Source organism: Oncorhynchus gorbuscha, linkage group LG02 (assembly GCF_021184085.1).
Source record: "Oncorhynchus gorbuscha isolate QuinsamMale2020 ecotype Even-year linkage group LG02, OgorEven_v1.0, whole genome shotgun sequence".
In the NCBI taxonomy this organism is placed as follows: domain Eukaryota; kingdom Metazoa; phylum Chordata; class Actinopteri; order Salmoniformes; family Salmonidae; genus Oncorhynchus; species Oncorhynchus gorbuscha.
The window spans coordinates 36063013-36088098 of NC_060174.1; the positions used below are offsets into that span (position 1 = coordinate 36063013).

A 25086-nucleotide genomic window follows, 5' to 3' on the forward strand; every position below is an offset into this window, starting at 1 on the left:
CCTGATCCTTCATGCCAACGTGACATCCACCACCAAAACAACCGCTATGCAGGTGTTTGTTAGTGCAGATCTGATAGGGCTAGATTCTAAGTGTGCATAAAAAAACTGAGCTAATATGGCTTACTTGCTTGAAAAAATGTGGTTTCTGCTGACAATTTAGATGTACAAACTGTCATAAGGGGATTACGAGCGGATAAGAGGCAATCTGTTATTTCGATTGAGACTTTAATGAGCGAACTAGGACGGACGTGGTCAATATAACTATTTGTTTAGCACTTTTGAAATGTACAGTGACAGAATACAGAACATGGGCCGGTCTTACAGTATTCTCCCAAGTCACCGTGGATAAATAAAGGGGGCATATAAGCATACAATGAAAGCTCTTACAATATTTGAAGATGACATTTCTCTAAAACAGGCTATAGGCTACATGTGCACCACCAACAGCTAAACAGTTTACTACACAACATACAGCTAGTAGTACTTTCTTAGCTACAGTATACATATATCCCTGGCATATTACATCATTTATGCAGCAGCATACAAGACATTGTTGGACTCACCTTTTAGTGCTGTGCACACTTGAACAGAGGAAGGTGGCGCGGCGGTCCTTGGTGGGCAAATTTTGTCATCAAACTATATCGTTAAAGTCTGTCATTCTCAGGATTTATGGTGCTTTCAAGACAACTGGGAACACTTAAAAAAACAAGGTTGCATCATGATGACATCAGTGATCTTCAGGTTGGAGCTCTAGAAAGAGGTGACTTGCAATTCCAAGTTGGATGACCATTCATTTTCCCAGTCGGAGCTCGTTTCTTCCAAGTTCCCAATTGTCTTAAATGCACTGATGTCAGATTTCCCAGTTCTGAGTTTCCAGTTGTTTTGAGCACGGCATAAATCATGCTGGATTGACAGCATTGTCAATGTTGTATGTTAATCCTTTTAATCTTGGAAAAGACACCCTTAAACCCAGATTTGGGACCACACACCCACTCCACTGAATAGCAGGCTAGCGATTGCTTGCAGTTAGACACTGATTCCTTCCAAACAGCTCATTGTTGAATTTGCGATTTCCAACTTGTTGTGTAATGTTTATGTCCAATGGCCGATGAGCACCGATACATTTTATCTATAATTTATCCTCATTATTTATCTTCATATGACAAGGATTGAAAAGGATTTGCCAGTAGATTGTCGACTTGTCATCAAAGCTACTGTATATATGTAATTTGACTCAATTTTATCTGTGGCTAATGACCTTGAGCCTTCTTGGATGGGCACTTCTAATGTAACTCTTTGGCAGCACCTAAGGGATTCGAATTCTTGAGCTCTACCCTTAGATTTTTCAAGGCGTAGTTTCCCCACGAGTGAAAGAACATTGAACCAATCATGGCGCAACTAGAAAACATTACCAACCCCTACGTTCCATATTTTCCGCTGGCTGCCCCACAACCACAGAATGCACTGAGCTAGGCTGAAACACCTGCATTTGGAGATGCCTTACAAAATGTGGCTTTATTAATCAATGATAAAAAATAAAATACATTTTTTACCTTGTTTGCAAACTGATATGTGATATGTATTAATGCCAAAATAACGGGTGCCACTGCTTCACATGTTGTCACATATTGCTTCACATGGTTGTCACATTAACTTCACATTAAATGAAATCTCACAAGATCACATGCTCACATGATCACTTGCGAAATTAATGTGTTTATCCGTAAAGGAATAACTCCGTTAAAATTACTTCTTATGTCACCCTTATGACAGATGACATAACATCCGTTACCTAACAGACCTGTAATAGCATGTCTACACTACTACCCCCTCCCAACTCTGTATTATGTCATCCTTAAGCTGTTCTTGTCTAATGATGTTCTGTATTATGTCATTCTGTATTATGTTTCATGTTTTGTGTGGACCCCAGGAAGAGTAGCTGCTGAATGGGGATCCTAGTAAAATACCAATACCAAATACTAAAGACCCTAATCCAGGATGTAGGACACTTCTTGTTTTAGACCTGAGAGAACACTCGGTAGGTGGAATTGAGCTCATCTCTGATATTGATAGATTATCTCAGCTGCTGAGGTTATTAGCAGTTAGGGCAAATGTGGTGCTACGTTGGAACCTGCTGTTCATGGCACTCCAGAACTAGAGTGCCTAACCCTGGAGTAACCTTGATTGACTGATCAGTTTAAGGGTGTGATGTGATTGGTTGATGGGTCTGACCTGAAAGCTTCAATGAGTCTCTCCACCTTCTGGGCCTCTCCCTGGACTCTGATGTGAGACTGGAACTTCCTCAGAGCCTCATCCAGCTCCATCCCAGAGAAGTCCATCTCATCCACCACACAGCTAGAGAGACAGAGGGGGAGGAGAGGTTAGTTGCGTATGTCTCGCTCATGTCACTGTTGACGTCATTGGTGTGTGTTTGTGTACGAGGGTGAGTGTACAACTGCTCTTGGTGTTTTTTTCTTCCTTTTTTAGTCATAGTTTCATTACAGAGCCACTGACCTGGAACACATATACACACACACACACAAATATGCTTACACACTTGACAAATGCAAATATACAGTACATATTCTGTCCAATGGATAAGGGCAAAGAAAGCTGTGTGAGACAGAGAGAGAGATAGAGGGGGAGTAGAGAGAAAAGAAGAGAGAGAAGGGCGAGAGATGTAGAGAAAAACATTGTGCTGAGTGCTGTGACCTATTTTTTCTCAAAGCAAAACACACTCTCTCCTGGCTCTCTCTTTCTCTGCAGTATGAGAGCATGCATCCATGTGTGTGTGTGTGCGCATTTACAGTGGGGTCTGGAAATATTGGATCCCTTGATAAAGATCAGGAAAAAGACTGTATAAAATAAATAATACAAATACTATGCTATGCTATATTGTATGCTCAAATTACATATATTGTACTAAAGCAATAACCCCAAGCACACATCAAAGTGGCCGTGCACACCAGCAGTGGGTTTGGCCTTCGAAAGAACAATGCATATGCAGACAATACCTCATCCCTACTGTAAGATCTGGTGATTTTAAGTTTAGCATACAATATTTTTGGAGCATACAATCAGTGTTGTAAAATACTTAAGTAAAATTACTTCAAAGTACTACAGTCGTGGCCAAAAGTTTTGAGAATGACTGTAACGGCGTTCTTCATTTGTTGAAAGAGAGTCGGACCGAAATGCAGCGTGGTGGTTACTCATGTCTTTAATGAAGAAAAACGGAACGATACATGAAATAACTAATAAATACAAAAACAACAAACGGAACATGAAGCCTGTTACAGCCTATCTGGTGAACACTACACAGAGACAGGAACAATCACCCACGAAATACAAAGCAAAACCCAGGCTACCTAAATACGGTTCCCAATCAGAGACAACGAGAATCACCTGACTCTGATTGAGAACCGCCTCAGGCAGCAAAGCCCATACAACACCCCTACTCAGCCGAAATCCCAAATACTACAAACCCCAATACGAAAATACAATAAACCCATGTCACACCCTGGCCTGAACAAATAATTAAAGAAAACACAAAATACTAAGACCAAGGCGTGACAGAACCCCCCCCCCCCCTCCCCTCTAAGGTGTGGACTCCCGGACGCACCTCAAAACCATAGGGAGGGTCCGGGTGGGCGTCTGTCCATGGTGGCGGTTCCGGCTCGGGACGTGGACCCCACTCCATTAAAGTCATAGTTCCTCCCCTTCGCGTCCTGGGATAATCCACCCTCGCCGCCGACCATGGCCTAATAGTTCTCACCCAGAACCCCACTGAACTGAGGGGCAGCTCGGGACTGAGGGGCAGCTCGGGACTGAGGCAGCTCGGGACTGAGGGGCAGCTCGGGACTAAGGGGCAGCTCAGGACTGAGGGGCAGCTCGAGACTGAGGGGCAGCCCGGAACTGAGGGGCAGCCGGGACTGAGGGGCAGCCCGGAACTGAGATGAAGCCCAGTACTGAGAGAAGGCCCAGTACTGAGAGGAAGCCCAGTACTGAGATGAAGCTCAGGTAGGTAGCCGGCTCCGGTAGATCCTGGCTGGCTGGCGGATCTGGAAGATTCTGGTTGACTGGCAGATCTAGAAGATCATGGCTGACTGGCAGATCTAGCTGCTCTATGCAGACTGGCAGCTCTGGCTGCTTCATACAGACTGACAGCTCTGACTGCTCCATGCAGGCTGACAACTCTGACTGCTCCATGCAGGCTGACAACTCTGACTGCTTCATACAGACTGACAGCTCTGGCTGCTTTATGCAGACTGACAGCTCTGGCTGCTTCATACAGACTGACAGCTCTGACTGCTCCATGCAGGCTGACAGCACCCTGCAGACTGGCAGCTCCTTGCAGACTGACAGCTCCTTGCAGACTGACAGCTCCTTGCAGACTGACAGCTCTGGCTGCTTCATGCAGGCTGACAGCTCTAGCTGCTTCATGCAGACTGACAGCTCAGGCTGCTCCGAACAGGCAGGAGGCTCCGGCAGCGCTGTAGAGGAGGGAGGCTCTGATAGCGCTGAACAGGCGGGAGACTCCGACAGCGCAGGAGGGAAGGAAGGCTCTGATAGCGCTGAACAGGCGGGAGACTCCAACAGCGCAGGAGGGAAGGAAGGCTCTGGCTGTGCTGAACAGGCGAGGTGCACTGAAGGCCTGGTGCGTGGTGCTGGCACTGGTGGTACTGGGCCGAGGACACGCACAGGAAGCCTGGTGCAGGGAGCTGCTACCGGAGGACTGGTGTGTGGAGGTGGCTCTGGATAGACCGGACCGTGCAGGCGCACTGGAGCTCTTGAGCACCGAGCCTGCCCAACCTTACCTGGCTCGATGCCCACTCTAGCCCGGCCAATACGAAGGGCTGGTATGAACCGCACCGGGCTATGCACCCGCACTGGAAACACCGTGCCTGCCCGGTCTCTCTGCCCGAGTTTGCGCAGGTCTCCTACCTGGCGTAGCCATACTCCCTGTAAGCCTCCCCCCAATAATTTTTTTGGGCTGCTTTTCGGGCTTCCATCCGCGTCGCCGTGCTGCCTCCTCATACCAGCGCCTCTCTTTTTTTTTCCGCCTCCAGTTCTTCCTTGGGACGGCGATATTCTCCAGGCTGCGCCCAGGGTCCTTTTCAGTCTAATATCTCCTCCAAAGTCCAGAAGTCCTTATATCGCTGCTCCTCACGATTAACAGGGAGAGTTGGCTCAGGTCTGACTCCTGACTCAGCCACTCTCCCTCTGAGCCCCCCCCCCCCCAATAAATTATTGGGCCTGCTTTTCGGGCTTCCTTCCGCGTCGCCGTGTCTTTCTCTTCGACTCCATTCTCCTATAGCCCTCTTCACACTGCTCCAGCGAATCCCAGGCGGGCTCCGGCACTCTCTCTGGGTCGACCGCCCTCCTGTCTATTTCTTCCCACGTAGTATACTCCATACCTCTGCTGTCCATAACGTCTTCCCTTCGCTGCTCATGCTGTCGCTGCCTGTTAACACGCTGCTCGGTCCGTGTGTGGTGGGTGATTCTGTAACGCCGTTCTTCGTTTGTTGAAAGAGAGTCGGACCGAAATGCAGCGTGGTGGTTACTCATGTCTTTAATGAAGAAAAACGGAACGATACATGAAATAACTAATAAATACAAAAACAACAAACGGAACGTGAAACCTATTACAGCCTGTCTGGTGAACACTACACAGAGACAGGAACAATCACCCACGAAATACAACCCCAATACGAAAATACAATAAACCCATGTCACACCCTGGCCTGAACAAATAATTAAAGAAAACACAAAATACTAAGACCAAGGCGTGACAATGACACAAATATTAATTTCCACAAAGTTTGCTGCTTCAGTGTCTTTAGATATTTTTCTCAGATGTTACTATGGAATACTGAAGTATAATTACAAGCATTTCATAAGTGTCAAATGATTTTATTGACAATTACATGAAGTTGATACAAAGAGTCAATATTTGCAGTGTTGACCTTTCCTTTTCCAGACTGCTACAATCCGCCCTGGCATGCTGTCAATTAACTTATGGGCCACATCCTGACTGATGGCAGCCCATTCTTGCATAATCAATGTTTGGAGTTTGTCAGAATTTGTGGGATTTTGGTTGTCCACCCTCCTCTTGAGGATGGACCACAAGTTCTCAATGGGATTAAGGTCTGGGGAGTTTCCTGGCCATGGAACCAAAATATCAATGTTTTGTTCCCCGAGCCACTTAGTTATCACTTTTGCCTTATGGCAAGGTGCTCCATCATGCTGGAAAAGGCATTGTTCGTCACCAAACTGTTCCTGGATGGTTGGGAGAAGTTGCTCTTGGAGGATGTGTTGGTACCATTCTTTATTCATGGCTGTGTTCTTAGGCACAATTGTGAGTGAGCCCACTCCCTTGGCTGAGAAGAAACCCCACACATGAATGGTCTCAGGATGCTTTACTGTTGGCATGACACAGGACTGATGGTAGCGCTCACCTTGTCTTCTCTGGACACGCTTTTTTCCAGATGCCCCAAACAATCGGAAATGGGATTCATCAGAGAAAATGACTTTACCCCAGTCCTCAGCAGTCCAATCCCTGTACCTTTTGCAGAATATCAGTCTGTCCCTGATGTTTTTCCTGGAGAGAAGTGGCTTCTTTGCTGCCCTTCTTGACACCAGGCCACCCTTCAAAAGTCTTCACCTCACTGTGCGTGCAGATGAACTCACACCTGCCTGCTGCCATTCCTTAGCAAGTTCTGTACTGGTGGTGCGCCGATCCCGCAGCTGAATCAACTTAAGGAGACGGTCCTGGAGCTTGCTGGACTTTCTTGGGTGCCCTGAAGCCTTTTTCACAACAATTGAACTGCTCTCCTTGAAGTTCTTGATGATCCGATACATTTTTGATTTAGGTGCAATCTTACGGGCAATATCCTTGTCTGTGAAGCCCTTTTTGTGCAAATCAATGATGACGGCACGTGTTTCCTTGCAGTTAACCATGATTGACTGAGGAAAAACAATGATTCCAAACACCACCCTCCTTTTGAAGCTTCCAATCTGTTATTCTAACTCAATCAGCATGACAGAGTGATCTCCAGCCTTGTCCTCGTCAACACTCACACCTGTGTTAACGAGAGAATCACTGACATGATGTCAACTGGTCCTTTTGTGGCAGGGCTGAAATGCAGTGGAAATGTCTTTTGGGGATTCAGTTCATTTGCATGGCAAAGAGGAACTTTGCAATTAATTGCATTTCATCTGATCACTCTTCATCACATTCTGGAGTATATGCAAATTGCCATCATACAAACTGAGACAGCAGACTTTGTGAAAATTTATATTTGTGTCATTCTCAAAACTTTTGGCCACGACTGAAGTTAAGTCGTTTTTGGGGGTATCTGTAATTTTGACTACTTTTACTTTTACTTCACTACATCCCTAAAGAAAATAATGTACTTTTTACTCCATACATTTTCCCTGACACCCAAAAGTACTCTTTACATTTTGATTTCTTAACAGGATAGGAAAATGGTCAAATTCACGCACTTATCAAGAGAACCTCCCTGGTCAACCCTTGTGCCTCTGATCTGGCGGACTCATAGCACACATGCTTTGTTTGTTAATTATGTCTGAGTGTTGGAGTGTGCCCCTGGCTATCCATAAATAAATAAATAAATAAAACAAGAAAATGGCGCTGTCTGGTTTACTTAATATAAGGAATTTTAAATGATTCATACTTTTACTTTTGATACTTAAGTATATTTAAAATCAAATACTTTTAGACTTTTATTCAAGTAGAATTTTACTGGGTAACTTTCAATTTTTACTTTTTCATCCTCTATTAAGTTATCTTTACTTATACTCAAGTATGACGATCGGGTACTTTTTCCACCACAGCATACAATATACAGTAGCTAAGTATTTGTACAGTCTTTTATGCCCATCTTTATTAAGGGATCCAATCATTCCAGACCCTACTGTATGTGTAAAACATATTGTATATGCCGTATGCATGCATTCAAGTGTGTATGTGTGGTTGTCTGTGCATGTGTGTGTGCTATATTTTGTGTGTGGACTCACTCCAGGACATCTCTGTTGAAGAGTAGCTTACTGTTCCCCAGGAACTCTCCAATCATCTGTCGGCTCAGGCCCTTCCTCTGTAGCAGGAAGTGGGCCACGCCCATGGGCGTGTCTGGGACAAAACCACGGGTGATCAGGAAGTGGATGCCTCGCTCTGGGTTCCTACAGCAGAGATAGACAGCACAATATTGGCATATGCATGTGTGTGTGGGTGGATGTGGATAGGACCGTAAAGTAACAGGCAACTCTATCAGTGAAGCACTTTAGCTAATTTACATTAACTACAGGTTGCAGGCCAACAGTATGTACCACTATATATAGAGAACACCTCTCTCTCCCTTTTCTAGACCAGATACCTGTTCTGTGAATAATTCTGTGAGTAGCTAAAGGACAATTCGACCCTGTGTGTGTCAGGGAATTGAATTGAGGATGCCTCATAAATTCCAATTAAATTATTGAATTTCAATTGAAGTAGTAAACAGGATGCAGAATTGCAATTTTTATTTTAATTAAAGGAAATTTTAGGTATAGTCTATACAAATATGCATCTTGTACATAAACGTAGAATGTATGCACACATGACTGTAAGTCGCTTTGGATAAAAGCGTCTGCTAAATGGCATATATTATTATAAAACACCAAACATGTCGTTATATACATGCATATAAAATATTGTTGAAGCAATTGATTTTCAGGACTAACTCTTAAAAGGAATGATCAAGGAAAACAAACCCACTGGGCACAGACATCAATTCAACGTCTACTCCACGTTGGTTCAACGTAATTTCATTTAAATGACGTGGAAACAACGTTGATTCAACCATTGTGTGCCCATGGGAAACCTGTATGCAAATATTATAGGTTATCATATTTCATTAATCCCTTACATTTGTTTTAATATGGGGGAAATACTACTTTTCCCAGAATGCATTAGTTTGACCATCAAGTTGACCCTTAAAAACAAGCCAAACAAATGAAATGGTTGGTTGAAATATAATTGGCTATTCTAAGCACTAAGGTTAAAGAGTACATGAACAAGAGTACATTGTTTTTGGTGACAAGCCGAATTTTTTTTCTCCACGCATCGCGCCGACAGAAACAAACATCTCTCTGGTAAGAAGAGTGGAGGGGGCGTATGCCTCATGACTAACGGGACATGGTGTGATGAAGAAAACATACAGGAACTCAAATCCTTCTGTTCACCTGATTTAGAATTCCTCACAATCAAATGTAGACCGCATTATCTTCCAAGAGAATTCTCTTCGATTATAATCACAGCCGTATATATCCCCCCCCCAAGCAGACACATCGATGGCTCTGAACGAACTTTATTTAACTCTTTGCAAACTGGAAAACATTTATCCGGAGGCTGCATTCATTGTAGCTGGGGATTTTAACAAAGCCAATCTGAAAACAAGACTCCCTAAATTTTATCAGCATATCGATTGCGCAACCAGGGGTGGTAAAACCTTGGATCATTGTTACTCTAACTTCCGCGACGCATATAAGGCCCTGCCCCGCCCCCTTTCGGAAAAGCTGACCACGACTCCATTTTGCTGATCCCTGCCTACAGACAGAAATTAAAACAAGAGGCTCCCACGCTGAGGTCTGTCCAACGCTGGTCAGAACAAGCTGACTCTACACTCCAAGACTGCTTCCATCACGTGGACTGGGACATGTTTCGTATTGCGCCAGATGGGAATATTGACGAATACGCTGATTCGGTGTGAGTTCATTAGAACGTGCGTCGAAGATGTCGTTCCCATAGCAACGATAAAAACATTCCCTAACCAGAAACGTGGATTGATGGCAGCATTCGCGTGAAACTGAAAGCGCGAACCACTGCTTTTAATCAGGGCAAGGTGTCTGGCAACATGACTGAATACAAACAGTGCAGCTATTCCCTCCGTAAGGCTATCAAACAAGCTAAGCGTCAGTACAGAGACAAAGTGGAATCTCAATTCAATGGCTCAGACACAAGAGGCATGTGGCAGGGTCTACAGTCAATCACGGACTACAAGATGAAATCCAGCCCAGTCACGGACCAGGATGTCTTGCTCCCAGGCAGACTAAATAACTTTTGCCCGCTTTGAGGACAATACAGTGCCACTGACACGGCCTGCAACGGAAACATGCAGTCTCTCCTTCACTGCAGCCGAGGTGAGTAAGACATTTAAACGTGTTAACCCTCGCAAGGCTGCAGGCCCAGACGGCATCCCCAGCCGCGCCTCCGAGCATGCGCAGACCAGCTGGCCGGTGTGTTTACGGACATATTCAATCAATCCCTATACCAGTCTGCTGTTCCCACATGCTTCAAGAGGGCCACCATTGTTCCTGTTCCCAAGAAAGCTAAGGTAACTGAGCTAAACGACTACCGCCCCGTAGCACTCACTTCCGTCATCATGAAGTGCTTTGAGAGACTAGTCAAGGACCATATCACCTCCACCCTACCTGACACCCTAGACCCACTCCAATTTGCTTACCGCCCAAATAGGTCCACAGACGATGCAATCTCAACCACACTGCACACTGCCCTAACCCACCTGGACAAGAGGAATACCTATGTGAGAATGCTGTTCATCGACTACAGCTCGGCATTCAACACCATAGTACCCTCCAAGCTCGTCATCAAGCTCGAGACCCTGGGTCTCGACCCGCCCTGTGCAACTGGGTACTGGACTTCCTGACGGGCCGCCCCCAGGTGGTGAGGGTAGGCAACAACATCTCCTCCCCGCTGATCCTCAACACGGGGCCCCACAAGGGTGCGTTCTGAGCCCTCTCCTGTACTCCCTGTTCACCCACGACTGCGTGGCCACGCACGCCTCCAACTCAATCATCAAGTTTGCGGACGACACAACAGTGGTAGGCTTGATTACCAACAACGACGAGACGGCCTACAGGGAGGAGGTGAGGGCCCTTGGAGTGTGGTGTCAGGAAAATAACCTCACACTCAACGTCAACAAAACTAAGGAGATGATTGTGGACTTCAGGAAACAGCAGAGGGAACACCCCCTATCCACATCGATGGAACAGTAGTGGAGAGGGTAGCTAGTTTTAAGTTCCTCGGCATACACATCACAGACAAACTGAATTGGTCCACTCACACTGACAGCGTCGTGAAGAAGGCGCAGCGCCTATTCAACCTCAGGAGGCTGAAAAATTCGGCTTGTCACCAAAAGCACTCACAAACTTCTACAGATGCACAATCGAGAGCATCCTGGCGGGCTGTATCACCGCCTGGTACGGCAACTGCTCCGCCCTCAACCGTAAGGCTCTCCAGAGGGTAGTGAGGACTGCACAACGCATCACCGGGGGCAAACTACCTGCCCTCCAGGACACCTACACCACCCGTTGTTACAGGAAGGCCATAAAGATCATCAAGGACATCAACCACCCGAACCACTGCCTGTTCACCCCGCTATCATCCAGAAGGCGAGGTCAGTACAGGTGCATCAAAGCTGGGACCGAGAGACTGAAAAACAGCTTCTATCTCAAGGCCATCAGACTGTTAAATAGCCACCACTAACATTGAGTGGCTGCAGCCAACACACTGACACTGACACTGACCCAACTCCAGCCATTTTAATAATGGGAATTGATGGAAATGATGTAAATATATCACTAGCCACTTTAAACAATGCTACCTTATATAATGTTACTTACCCTACATTATTCATCTCATATGCATATGTATATACTGTACTCTACAACATCGACTGCATCCTTATGTAACACATGTATCACTAGCCACTTTAACTATGCCACTTTGTTTACTTTGTCTACACACTCATCTCATATGTATATACTGTACTCGATACCATCTACTGTATGCTGCTCTGTACCATCACTCATTCATATATCCTTATGTACATGTTCCTTATCCCCTTACACTGTGTATAAGACAGTAGTTTTGGAATTGTTAGTTAGATTACTTGTTGGTTATCACTGCATTGTCGGAACTAGAAGCACAAGCATTTCGCTACACTCGCATTAACATCTGCTAACCATGTGTATGTGACAAATAAAATTTGATTTGATTTGATTGTTTCCAGAGAATTACATATTCTTTGGTACCTGGAAGGTTGACCTTTCAGATTAAATGAAACTCTCATGTTCTATGACTGAAAGGAATTTCTTTGAATTGTACTGAATTAAATTCTACTTCCTGTCACTCAAATTCAAATTCTACATCCTGTGGGTTGTGGCCAATTCAATTAAAATTTCAAATCATGAGTTGAATGGGAGTCAATTCCAAAATTCGTAATTGAACACAACCCTGGTATTAGGTATATAAAGTATTTGCGTATTTGTATTTGCATGCATATGTGTGTGTGTGTGTGCACTCACACGTTGAAGAGGTTGAGTCCAATGCGATAGAGTCGTTTGCGATGCGTATCAGTGGAGAGTGTGGGGGATCGGCAGGAGGTAGGGTCCTGGCAGCGGTCTCTAGGCAGAGAGAGGACCAGGGCCTGGAGAGCCTCAGAGGTGGGGTCCCTGGTTGACTGGGACCCTGGCTGGGACTGGGGGTGATGAGCCTTGGGGTATGTGGAGTACTGGGGGTACTGGGAATAGGATGACTGAGTGGTATACTGGTTAGACTGGGCTGAGGTAGAGGTGGAGGTGGAACTGAGTCTCTCTGAGCCACACTGCCTCAACATCTCTCCACCCTGCTCTGTCACAGTTGACCCCCTTCTCGACCCTCCTCCCTCCAACAACTCACTGGGAGGGGGGGCAGGAAACTCCGCCTCACCCCTTAGCTGGGAGGTTGTTGATTGAGTCCTCACCCCTCCTCCCCTCTCTCCCCCATCCACTGAGACTTGCCTGCTCCCTCCCGCTCCTGCCCCTGTGTTGCCGTGGGTAGCAGTGGTTGTGGAGGTGGTAGTCGTGGAGACAGTGTAGTTGTTGGTGTCGATGTGAACGGTGACGTCTCTGAAGGCCATGAGCAGGGAGCTGGCACTGCGAGGCATGCAGGCACTCTGTGCAGCCATCCGAAACGCCCCCGGGGTCCATCAGCAGCCCCGCTGTCCCCCCCTCAACCCCTTCCGACAGGCTCCACCCACGCAGGGCCTCGTCTATCGAATGGGCCAGTGAGCGTACCTGGAATAAGAATCATAATACGAGTCATTGGAACACCTGTAAGTTTTATGATGCTACGCTAGGCTTACTGTTTACTGATGCTAGACTACGCTAGGCTAAAGTGCTACATATAAAGCTCACCTGCTCTGAGAAGCAGTCCTCCAGCTGTGTGAGTGAGGGCCCGGGGCCCGTGGCGGGGGAGGGGGGCAGGGAGGTGGAGCGTGAAGGGGGTGGTGGGGGTGTTTTGGGGCGCAGGGGGGGTCTCCCGGTCTCTAAAAGGAAGCTGTGTCGCTGGGTGGATTTTTGGTTCCGGCTGGGGTTGGGCCGGCGCAGGGAGATGCGGCGTGGCAACTTGCTCTCTGACAGAGAGTTACGGATCTTCTGGAAGTTCTTACTGAGCTGGTACTGACGGAACGCCATCTGAATACAACACGCAGCGCGCCGCGACACCAGGTGGCCACCGTACCTCTGTTCCAACTCCTCTATCTACAAACAGAGAGGGAGAGAGAGGAAAGAGAAGAACAGAGAAAAATATTGTTAGTAAGGTTTTGGGGGGGAGGGATATTGTAGTCACAGAGCAATGCTACAAGCCTCCATTTGTTAAACTGGATATTTCTCCAAAATAAAAGGATAGCAGGACAAGCTCTCCTCTCCTAAAACAGTACAACAGACTCCAATCCCTCTTCATCACAGACACCAATCACTACATCACTGTGTTTCAGGGAAACAGAAGACAAAAAGAAAGCTATTTTATTAAGACATTCTTCTGTTTCACATACAGATGTAGGATCTTAATTTGATCACCCTGTTGCAGGACAACTTTCCTGCAATGCAGGAGATTTAAAAGGTTTTAAAAGGCTTTTTAAGTTTGCCATTTCCACTTAAAAATTTCAGACTAGATTTTCCCGTACGAAAAATGGATCCACCCCTACAAAAATGCCCAATAATTACAATCCACATAATACTTAACATTTCACAAATTAAGATCCGACATCTCTATTCAGCAAGCAATCCCCTTTTACTTTCTCTGAGACTCAGAGAGAGGGGGAGTGGGAAGGAGATGCAGAGAAGGGGGGGAGAGAGAGAGAAAGAAACACACAGGCAGCAGCCTGGTCCGTTTCTGCCGGCCTGTATCCCGCTGCACACACACCTGTTTGGTCTTGTTCTCCAGGGCAAGTTCGTAGTCGCTGGGTCCTTCTCTCCGAGCCACACCCCCCGACCCCTCTCTTTCCTGTCCGCTGGAGGAATTCCCGCCCTCCAGACTCAGCAGCTGCCCATCACTATGGAAACAACAACACTCACCTTCAACCCCTGGGAAAACGTGTGTATGTACACTACCGTTCAAATGTTTGGGGTCACTGCATTTCGCTACACTCGCATTAACATCTGCTAACCATGTGTATGTGACAAATACAATTTGATTTGAGGAGTGATGGTTGCTGATAACGGGCCTCTGTACGCCTATGTAGATATTCCATAAAAAATCTGCCGTTTCCAGCTACAATAGTCATTTACAACATGAACAATGTCTACACTGTATTTCTGATCAATTTGATGTTATTTTAATGGACCAAAAAAATAGCTTTTCTTTCAAAAACAAGGACATTTCTAAGTGACCCCAAACTTTTGAACGTACGTATGTATGTGTGTGTATGTGTGTGTCCTTTACTTATCTTTCTTAGTCTTTCAGTTGTTATATAAGCCAGCTCTAACACCACAGCTACTGTATAAAAGCAAAGACTGCTCATGCTTAAATAATGACTACATCAATAATGTTCTTCTCTGGTTCTGCTATTCAGCTAACACAGCCTGACACACTGTGTGTGTGTGTGTGTGTGTGTGTGTGTGTGTGTGTGTGTGTGTGTGTGTGTGTGTGTGTGTGTGTGTGTGTGTGTGTGTGTGTGTGTGTGTGTGTGTGTGTGTGTGTGTGTGTGTGTGTGTGTGTGTGTGTGTGTGTGTGTGTTTGGTGCATGCTGGAGGCTGCATTTTAGTAAGACTCTATTAAAAACACCATCATGCCTCAGCACTGCATCAGAATACAACAAAGTACATTCAAATGTATTTAAGGCTTTAACAGACAAGTGGATATGGACAGTAATGGCTATTTAATAGTACTCCTGCTTCACACACACACACACACACACACACACACACACACACACACACACACACACACACACACACACACACACACACACACACACACACACACACACACACACACACACACACACTGGTGTTTCCGCCTCCTCCTCTGTCACAGTGAAAGAGAAATTAACATCTGTCATCTCACATCACTCAAGAGCCGCACAGAGACCTACAGCCAGAGGACACACAAACACACCTGTACATACACAAACAGACACGCACAATTATATCTAAAATACGATAGAGCGATGACCCCAATCTTATTTTAGATAGATAATATGCAACGGTATTGTAGTAGGCCGTCTAGAGTCCGGTCTTGAGACCACATATTTAGTGTCTCGGTCTTGTCTCGGTGTCGGGTATATTTTTACTCTGCCTTGACTCAGTCTCGGACAATGAGGACTCGTAATTTCTTCCTGAGACTAGCCGAGACCATAACTATCAGCTCACATTCAAATCAAATCAAATTCAGTCAGAGCATAAAGCCAACAAGCTCTCACAGTCTCACTGCATAACAACAGCTGCTCTGTATAGTTCCTCCTGCTGCTCTGTATAGTTCCTCCTGCTTCTCTACATCGTTCCTCCTGCTTCTCTATATCGTTCCTCCTGCTGCTCGATATCGTTTCTCCTGCTGCTCGATATCGTTCCTCCTGCTGCTTTGTATCGTTCCTCCTGCTGCTTTGTATCGTTCCTGCTGCTTTGTATCGTTCCTCCTGCTGTTCTGTATTGTTCCTCCTGCTGCTCTGTATCGTTCCTCCTGCTGCTCTGTATCGTTCCTCCTGCTGCTCTGTATCGTTCCTCCTGCTGCTCGATATCGTTTCTCCTGCTGCTCGATATCGTTCCTCCTGCTGCTTTGTTTCGTTCCTCCTGCTGCTTTGTATCGTTCCTGCTGCTTTGTATCGTTCCTCCTGCTGTTCTGTATCGTTCCTCCTGCTGCTCTGTATCGTTCCTCCTGCTGCTCTGTATCGTTCCTCCTGCTGCTCTGTATCGTTCCTCCTGCTGCACTGTATCGTTCCTCCTGCTGCACTGTATCGTTCCTCCTGCTGCTCTGTATCGTTCCTCCTGCTGCTCTGTATCGTTCCTCCTGCTGCTCTGTATCGTTCCTCCTGCTGCTCTGTATCGTTCCTCCTGCTGCACTGTATTGTTCCATTTATCCAAACTTCAAATTTCGAAGTTAAGGGTTAAGTTTATGCACTCGTTCTGAATGGTTATGGTAATGGTTAAGGTTTGGGACAGGGTTAAAACATTAAGGTTAGACACTCATCAACACGCTATCAAAATCCAAGTCTACTTGATGGTAATAGCGATCATAGTTACCCTTAGTGGCTGGTTTTGAAGACATTTCCCAACCTCATCAGGACATGGATAAACGTCCAATTTCGACGTCAATCTTGAACGATCTCCCTGCATTAAACCACTTCGCCAGGCCAAATATCCACACTCATTTCATGACACATTTATTTATTATCGCCTTGACTCAGTCTTGGACCTCTCGCCCCACTCGCAGTCTCTGTCTTAACTCAGTATCTCCCCTCCCCCCGGTTTTGGTCTTGACTTCTCTACTCCCAGTTCATAGACATAAAATGTAATGACAACATTGCTCTGCTCCCTCCAACCTCTTTAGGGCTAGATAGGTTGAATCAGTCACTGGCAGCACTTTCACTACTACGCACCCACACACAGACAGAGAAGGAGTCTGATGGCATTTGTGTAGTGTGTGGACATGGCTTGAGCAGCACACACAGACACATACAGACAAACTAAAGGGAGTTCCACAGGGGCACAATCACAGAGCCATTAGATAGCCCCTCTGAGAGAATCAGTAATGGCACTGCAGGGTAGACTGGAGAGAGGGACGATGAAATGAGAAAGAAAGAAAAAAAGAAAGAAAGAGAGAGAGAGAAAGGTGGGCAGAAGAAAAAAAAGAAGAACAGCTAATAGACTGAGAAAGTCACAGAGGAAGAGGCAGAGAAAAAGAGATTGCGATAGAGTGATTTCAGAGTTCAGATTTCAACCTTACCTGGAGGAGCCAGTGGGAGCAGCCTCTGGGGCAGGACAGCAGAACTGATGTAGTATTGTCTGACTCCTGTAGAGGAAGAGAGGTGGAGGAGAGGAGAGGGGGCAGAGAGTTGGAAAGAGTTATTTTACTCTTATGGTATTAGAGCAGAGTTTAATCAGAACTAAACTCTCAACACACACAAACCTTATTATCTCCATCAAAATAATTGAGACATCAGACATATCTGTTGTTTTAGTAAGATTTAACAAGTACAGATGGTTACTCAGATGGCTACTCTCTCTCTATCTCTCTCGCTCCCTCTTACACACACACACACACACACACACACACACACACACACACACACACACACACACACACACACACACACACACACACACACACACACACACACACACACACACACACACACACACACACACACACACACACACACACACACACACACTCATTCATATGCACACATGTGCAGTGACAAGTAACAAAACATTGATACACTGATAGACCAGGACAGTCACACAATAAACAATTATACGATATACAGTACAAACAATACAACTAAAAATAATATTTGTAATTTTTAAGTATCACATGCTTCGTAGACGACAGGTGTAGAACAACAGTGAAATGCTTACTTAAGGGTTATTTTCCAACAATGCAGACTTAATGATATTTTTATGTTTAGGGTTACAATTAGAGTTACAATTAAGGTTAGGGTTAGGGGTTACGATTACGTTTAGAGTTAGGAGTTAAGGTTAGGTATAGTTTTAGGCTTAGGGTTAGGGATTTGGGGTTAAGTTTAGCCTAAGTGTCATGTTTTGTCATTGGTTATCATGTCTTGTCTCTGTGCTTCCCTTCTATTCGTTTCCCTCTGCTGGTCTTATTAGGTTCTTTCCCTCTTTCTATCCCTCTCTCCCCCTCCCTCTCTCCCTCTCTCGCTCTCTCTCTCTCTATCGTTCTGTTCCTGCTCCCAGCTGTTCCTCATTCTCCTAACTACCTCATTCACTCTATTCACACCTGTCCCCTATTTTGCCCTCTGATTAGAGCCCCTATTTCTCCCTCTGTTTTCCTCTTCTGTCCTTGTCGGATCCTTGTATGATGTTCGCTGTTCTGTGTCCTTGTTTCGCCCTGTCGTGATTTACCTTCTTCAGATGCTGCGCGGGAGCAGGTGTCAGTGTCAGCTACGGCCGGTGCCTTCCCGAAGCGACCTGCAGTCTGTGGTCGAGTCTCCAGTCTTTCCTCTCTACTGACGAGTGGATTTCAGTTTTCCTGTTTTGCTTTCATCTAGATATATCCAGGATTATCACCTTTGTCTATAACTGGAATAAAGACTCTGTTTTCGTTAAGTCGCTTTTGGGTCCTCATTCACCTGCATAACAGAAGGATCCGACCAAGTATGGACCCAGCACCTACGGATTCTCGCAACACTGCCGTCGAGATCCAGGGAGCAATGCTCGGCAGACACGAGCAGGAATTGTCTGCTGCTAGTCATGCCGTTGAGACCCTGGCCGCTCAGGTTTCCGACCTCTCAGGACAGTTTCAGAGTCTTCGTCTCGTGCCACCAGCTACTTCCTGGTCTTCCGAGTCTCCGGAACCTAGGGTTAATAACCCACCATGTTACTCTGGGCAGCCCACTGAGTGCCGCTCCTTTCTCACCCAGTGTGATATTGTGTTCTCTCTCCAACCCAACACATACTCAAGAGAGAGAGCTCGGATTGCTTACGTCATTTCACTCCTTACTGGTCGGGCTCGGGAGTGGGGCACAGTTATCTGGGAGGCAAGGGCTGATTGTTCTAACAATTATCTGAACTTTAAAGAGGAGATGATACGGGTTTTTGATCGTTCAGTTTTTGGTAAGGAGGCTTCTAGGGCCCTGGCTTCCCTATGTCAAGGTGATCGATCCATAACGGATTACTCTATAGAGTTTCGCACTCTTGCTGCCTCTAGTGACTGGAACGAGCCGGCGTTGCTCGCTTGTTTTCTGGAGGGACTCCACGCTGAGGTTAAAGATGAGATTCTCTCCCGGGAGGTTCCTTCCAGCGTGGACTCTTTGTTTGCACTCGCCATCCGCATAGAACGACGGGTAGATCTTCGTCACCGAGCTCGTGGAAGAGAGCTCGCGTTAACGGTGTTCCCCCTCTCCGCATCTCAACCATCTCCTCCCTCCGGCTCAGAGACTGAGCCCATGCAGCTGGGAGGTATTCGCATCTCGACTAAGGAGAGGGAACGGAGGATCACCAACCGCCTTTGCCTCTATTGCGGTTCTGCTGGACATTTTGTCATTTCATGTCCAGTAAAAGCCAGAGCTCATCAGTAAGCGGAGGGCTACTGGTGAGCGCTACTACTCAGGTCTCTCCATCAAGATCCTGTACTACCTTGTCGGTCCATCTACGCTGGACCGGTTCGGCTGCTTCTTGCAGTGCCTTGATAGACTCTGGGGCTGAGGGTTGTTTTATGGACGAAGCATGGGCTCGGAAACATGACATTCCTCTCAGACAGTTAGGGAAGCCCACGCCCATGTTCGCCTTAGATGGTAGTCTTCTCCCCAGTATCAGATGTGAGACACTACCTTTAACCCTCACAGTATCTGGTAACCACAGTGAGACCATTTCCTTGATTTGATTTTCGTTCACCTTTTACACCTGTTGTTTTGGGTCATCCCTGGCTAGTATGTCATAATCCTTCTATTAATTGGTCTAGTAATTCTATCCTATCCTGGAACGTTTCTTGTCATGTGAAGTGTTTAATGTCTGCTATCCCTCCTGTTTCTTCTGTCCCCTCTTCTCAGGAGGAACCTGGTGATTTGACAGGAGTGCCGGAGGAATATCATGATCTGCGCACGGTCTTCAGTCGGTCCAGAGCCAACTCCCTTCCTCCTCACCGTTCGTATGATTGTTGTATTGATCTCCTTCCGGGGACCACTCCCCCTCGGGGTAGACTGTACTCTCTGTCGGCTCCCGAACGTAAGGCTCTCGATGTCATGTTTTGTCTTAGATTGTCTTGTCATTATGCTTTCCCTTCTGTTCGTTTCCCCCTGCTGGTCTTATTAGGTTCGTTCCCTTTTTCTATCCCTCTCTCTCCCCCTCCCTCTCTCTCCTCTCTCTATCGTTCCGTTCCTGCTCCCAGCTGTTCCTATTCCCCTAATCATCATTTAGTCTTCCCACACCTGTTCCTTATCTTTTCCCCTGATTAGAGTCCCTATTTCTTCCCTTGTTTTCCGTTCCTGTCCTGTCGGATCCTTGTCTATTATTCACCGTGCTGTGTCTATGTATTGCCCTGTCATGTCGTGTTTCCCTCAGATGCTGCGTGGTGAGCAGGTGTCTGAGTCTGCTACGTTCAAGTGCCTTCCCGAGGCAACCTGCAGTTCTTGATCAAGTCTCCAGTCTGTTCTCGTCATTACGAGTAGTATTATGCCTTTTGTTTGTAAAGTAACTTTACTGGATTAAAAACTCTGTTTTCGCCAAGTCGCTTTTGGGTCCTCATTCACCTGCATAACACTCGAGGATTATTTGTCTGTTTCTCTCGACGCCGGTACCGTGGTGCCTTCTTCCTCTCCCGCCGGAGCGGGGTTTTTTTTGTTAAGAAGAAGGACGGTACTCTGCGCCCCTGCGTGGATTATCGAGGGCTGAATGACATAACGGTTAAGAATCGTTATCCGCTTCCCCTTATGTCGTCAGCCTTCGAAATTCTGCAGGGAGCCAGGTTCTTTACTAAGTTGGACCTTCGTAACGCTTACCATCTCATGCGCATCAGAGAGGGGGACGAGTGGAAAACGGCGTTTAACACTCCGTTAGGGCATTTTGAGTACCGGGTTCTGCTGTTCGGTCTCGCTAATGCTCCAGCTGTTTTTCAGGCATTAGTTAATGATGTACTGAGAGACATGCTGAACATTTTTGTTTTCGTCTACCTTGACGATATCCTGATTTTTTCACCGTCACTCGAGATTCATGTTCAGCACGTTCGATGTGTACTCCAGCGCCTTTTAGAGAATTGTCTCTACGTGAAGGCTGAGAAGTGCGCCTTTCATGTCTCCTCTGTCACATTTCTCGGTTCTGTTATTTCCGCTGAAGGCATTCAGATGGATCCCGCTAAGGTCCAGGCTGTCAGTGATTGGCCCGTTCCAAGGTCACGTGTCGAGTTGCAGCGCTTTCTAGGTTTCGCTAATTTCTATCGGCGTTTCATTCGTAATTTCGGTCAAGTTGCTGCCCCTCTCACAGCTCTTACTTCTGTCAAGACGTGCTTTAAGTGGTCCGGTTCCGCCCAGGGAGCTTTTGATCTCCTCAAGAAGCGTTTTACATCCGCTCCTATCCTTGTTACTCCTGACGTCACTAAACAATTAATTGTCGAAGTTGACGCTTCAGAGGTGGGCGTGGGAGCCATTCTATCCCAGCGCTTCCATTCTGACGATAAGGTCCATCCTTGCGCTTATTTTTCTCATCGCCTGTCGCCATCGGAACGCAACTATGATGTGGGTAACCGCGAACTGCTCGCCATCCGCTTAGCCCTATGCGAATGGCGACAGTGGTTGGAGGGGGCGACCGTTCCTTTTGTCGTTTGGACTGACCATAAGAACCTTGAGTACATCCGTTCTGCCAAACGACTTAATGCACGTCAAGCTCGTTGGGCGTTGTTTTTCGCTCGTTTCGAGTTCGTGATTTCTTATCGCCCGGGTAATAAGAACACCAAGCCTGATGCCTTATCCCGTCTCTTTAGTTCTTCTGTGGCTTCTACCGACCCCGAGGGGATTCTTCCTGAAGGGCGTGTTGTCGAGTTGACTGTCTGGGGAATTGAGAGACAGGTAAAGCAAGCACTCACTCACACTGCGTCGCCGCGCGCTTGTCCTAGTAACCTTCTTTTCGTTCCTGTCTCTACTCGTCTGGCTGTTCTTCAGTGGGCTCACTCTGCCAAGTTAGCTGGCCACCCCGGCGTTCGGGGTACGCTTGCTTCTATTCGGCAGCGGTTTTGGTGGCCTACTCAGGAGCGTGACACGCGCCGTTTCGTGGCTGCTTGTTCGGACTGCGCGCAGACTAAGTCAGGTAACTCTCCTCCTGCAGGTCGTCTCAGACCGCTTCCCATTCCTTCTCGACCATGGTCTCACATCGCCTTAGACTTTATTACCGGTCTGCCTTCGTCTGCGGGGAAGACTGTGATTCTTACGGTTGTCGATAGGTTCTCTAAGGCGGCACATTTCATTCCCCTCGCTAAGCTTCCTTCCGCTAAGGAGACGGCACAAATCATCATTGAGAATGTGTTCAGAATTTATGGCCTCCCGTTAGACGCCGTTTCAGACAGAGGTCCGCAATTCACGTCACAGTTTTGGAGGGAGTTCTGTCGTTTGATTGGTGCTTCCGTCAGTCTCTCTTCCGGTTTTCATCCCCAGTCTAACGGTCAAGCAGAAAGGGCCAATCAGACGATTGGTCGCATATTACGCAGCCTTTCTTTTAGAAACCCTGCGTCTTGGGCAGAACAGCTCCCCTGGGCAGAATACGCTCACAACTCGCTTCCTTCGTCTGCTACCGGGCTATCTCCGGTTCAGAGTAGTCTTGGGTACCAGCCTCCTCTGTTCTCGTCCCAGCTCGCCGAGTCCAGTGTTCCCTCCGCTCAGGCTTTTGTCCAACGTTGTGAGCGCACCTGGAGGAGGGTCAGGTCTGCACTTTGCCGTTACAGGGCGCAGACTGTGAGAGCCGCCAATAAACGTAGGATTAAGAGTCCTAGGTATTGTCGCGGTCAGAGAGTGTGGCTTTCCACTCGTAACCTTCCCCTTACGACAGCTTCTCGCAAGTTGACTCCGCGGTTCATTGGTCCGTTCCGTGTCTCTCAGGTCGTCAATCCTGTCGCTGTGCGACTGCTTCTTCCGCGACATCTTCGTCGCGTCCACCCTGTCTTCCATGTCTCCTGTGTCAAGCCTTTTCTTCGCGCCCCCGTTCGTCTTCCCTCCCCCCCCGTCCTTGTCGAGGGCGCACCTATTTACAAGGTACGGAAGATCATGGACATGCGTTCTCGGGACGTGGTCACCAGTACTTAGTGGATTGGGAGGGTTACGGTCCTGAGGAGAGGAGTTGGGTTCCATCTCGGGACGTGCTGGACCGTTCGTTGATTGATGATTTCCTCCGTTGCCGCCAGGGTTCCTCCTCGAGTGCGCCAGGAGGCGCTCGGTGAGTGGGGGGTACTGTCATGTTTTGTCATTGGTTATCATGTCTTGTCTCTGTGCTTCCCTTCTATTCGTTTCCCTCTGCTGGTCTTATTAGGTTCTTTCCCTCTTTCTATCCCCTCTCCCCCTCCCTCTCTCCCTCTCTCGCTCTCTCTCTCTCTATCGTTCCGTTCCTGCTCCCAGCTGTTCCTCATTCTCCTAACTACCTCATTTACTCTTTTCACACCTGTCCCCTATTTTGCCCTCTGATTAGAGCCCCTATTTCTCCCTCTGTTTTCCGCTTCTGTCCTTGTCGGATCCTTGTATGATGTTCGCTGTTCTGTGTCCTTGTTTCGCCCTGTCGTGATTTACCTTCTTCAGATGCTGCGCGGGAGCAGGTGTCAGTGTCAGCTACGGCCGGTGCCTTCCCGAAGCGACCTGCAGTCTGTGGTCGAGTCTCCAGTCTTTCCTCTCTACTGACGAGTGGATTTCAGTTTTCCTGTTTTGCTTTCATCTAGATATATCCAGGATTATCACCTTTGTCTATAACTGGAATAAAGACTCTGTTTTCGTTAAGTCGCTTTTGGGTCCTCATTCACCTGCATAACACTAAGGGTTAAGGTTAGGGTGTGTGTGTATGTGTGTGCATATGTAGTGTGTGTGTGTGTTGGGGTGTCAGTGTAAGTATGTGTGAATGTTAGGGTAAAGCCCAGTGTGTGTGCAAAGAGTCAGTACAAGAGAGTTTAGGCATAAAAGGGTCAATGCAGGTAGTCCGGGTGCCATTTGATCAGCTATTTAGAAGTGTTATTAAGAATTCTTATGACTTGGGGGGTAGAAGGGTTCAGGGTCCTGTTGGTTCCAGACTTGGTGCATTGGTAACGCTTGCCATATGTTATCAGAGAGAACAGTCTGTGGTTTGGGTGGTTAGAGTCTGTTGGGCCTTCCTCTGAAACCACCTGGTATAGAGGTCCTGGATGGCAGGGAGCTCGGTCACAGTGATGTACTGGACCGTACCCACTACCCTTTGTAGCACCTTGCGGTCGGAGGCCAACCAATTGCCATACTAAGTGGTGATGCAGCCAGTCAAGATGCTCTCGCTGGTGCAGCTGTATAACTTTTTGAGGATCTGAATGGGAAGAGGCGTTGTCATGACGTGTTAGAGTGTGTCTGTATGTATGCTTGTTTGTGTGTGTGGCTCCGCAGTTCACGGAACAGAGGGGGAAAAAATAAATAATAATAATAAAATAAAGAAAGTGGGTACAAAACTCATCGCACAACAAAACATACAAAGCACCAATACATGCAACGAACAATCACCGACAAGGACATGAGGGTTAAATACAAAACATGTAATTGATGGGATTGGAACCAGGGGTGATATATGACAAGACAAAACCAATGGAAAATGGATCGGTGATGGCTAGAAGATCGGTGACGTCGACCGCCGAACACCGCTCGAACAAGGACAGGGGCAGACTTCAGTGGAAGTCATGACAGTACCCCCTCCCGACGCGCGGCTCCAGAAGCACGTCAACACCGACCTCGGGGACGACCCGGAGGGCGATCAGGAACTCTCGCAGCGTTGAAGGATCCAACACATCCTCCCCCGGAACCCAGCATCTCTCCTTCGTACCATACCCCTCCCAGTCCACGAGGTAATGAAGGCCCCTCGCCC

At 47.1% G+C, this 25086-nt stretch overlaps 1 protein-coding gene across 1 annotated transcript in view; it reads right to left on the reverse strand.

Moving 5' to 3' along the window:
- Positions 1 to 25086, reverse strand: part of LOC124001638 (IQ motif and SEC7 domain-containing protein 3-like) — a 71612-nt gene that overhangs the window by 24912 nt on the left and 21614 nt on the right. Inside the window, 7 exon segments of the mRNA XM_046308615.1 lie at positions 2233 to 2355; positions 8038 to 8199; positions 12385 to 13022; positions 13024 to 13134; positions 13255 to 13599; positions 14264 to 14393; positions 17282 to 17347. Of these exon segments, the coding sequence (XP_046164571.1) occupies positions 2233 to 2355; positions 8038 to 8199; positions 12385 to 13022; positions 13024 to 13134; positions 13255 to 13599; positions 14264 to 14393; positions 17282 to 17347 (1575 nt within the window).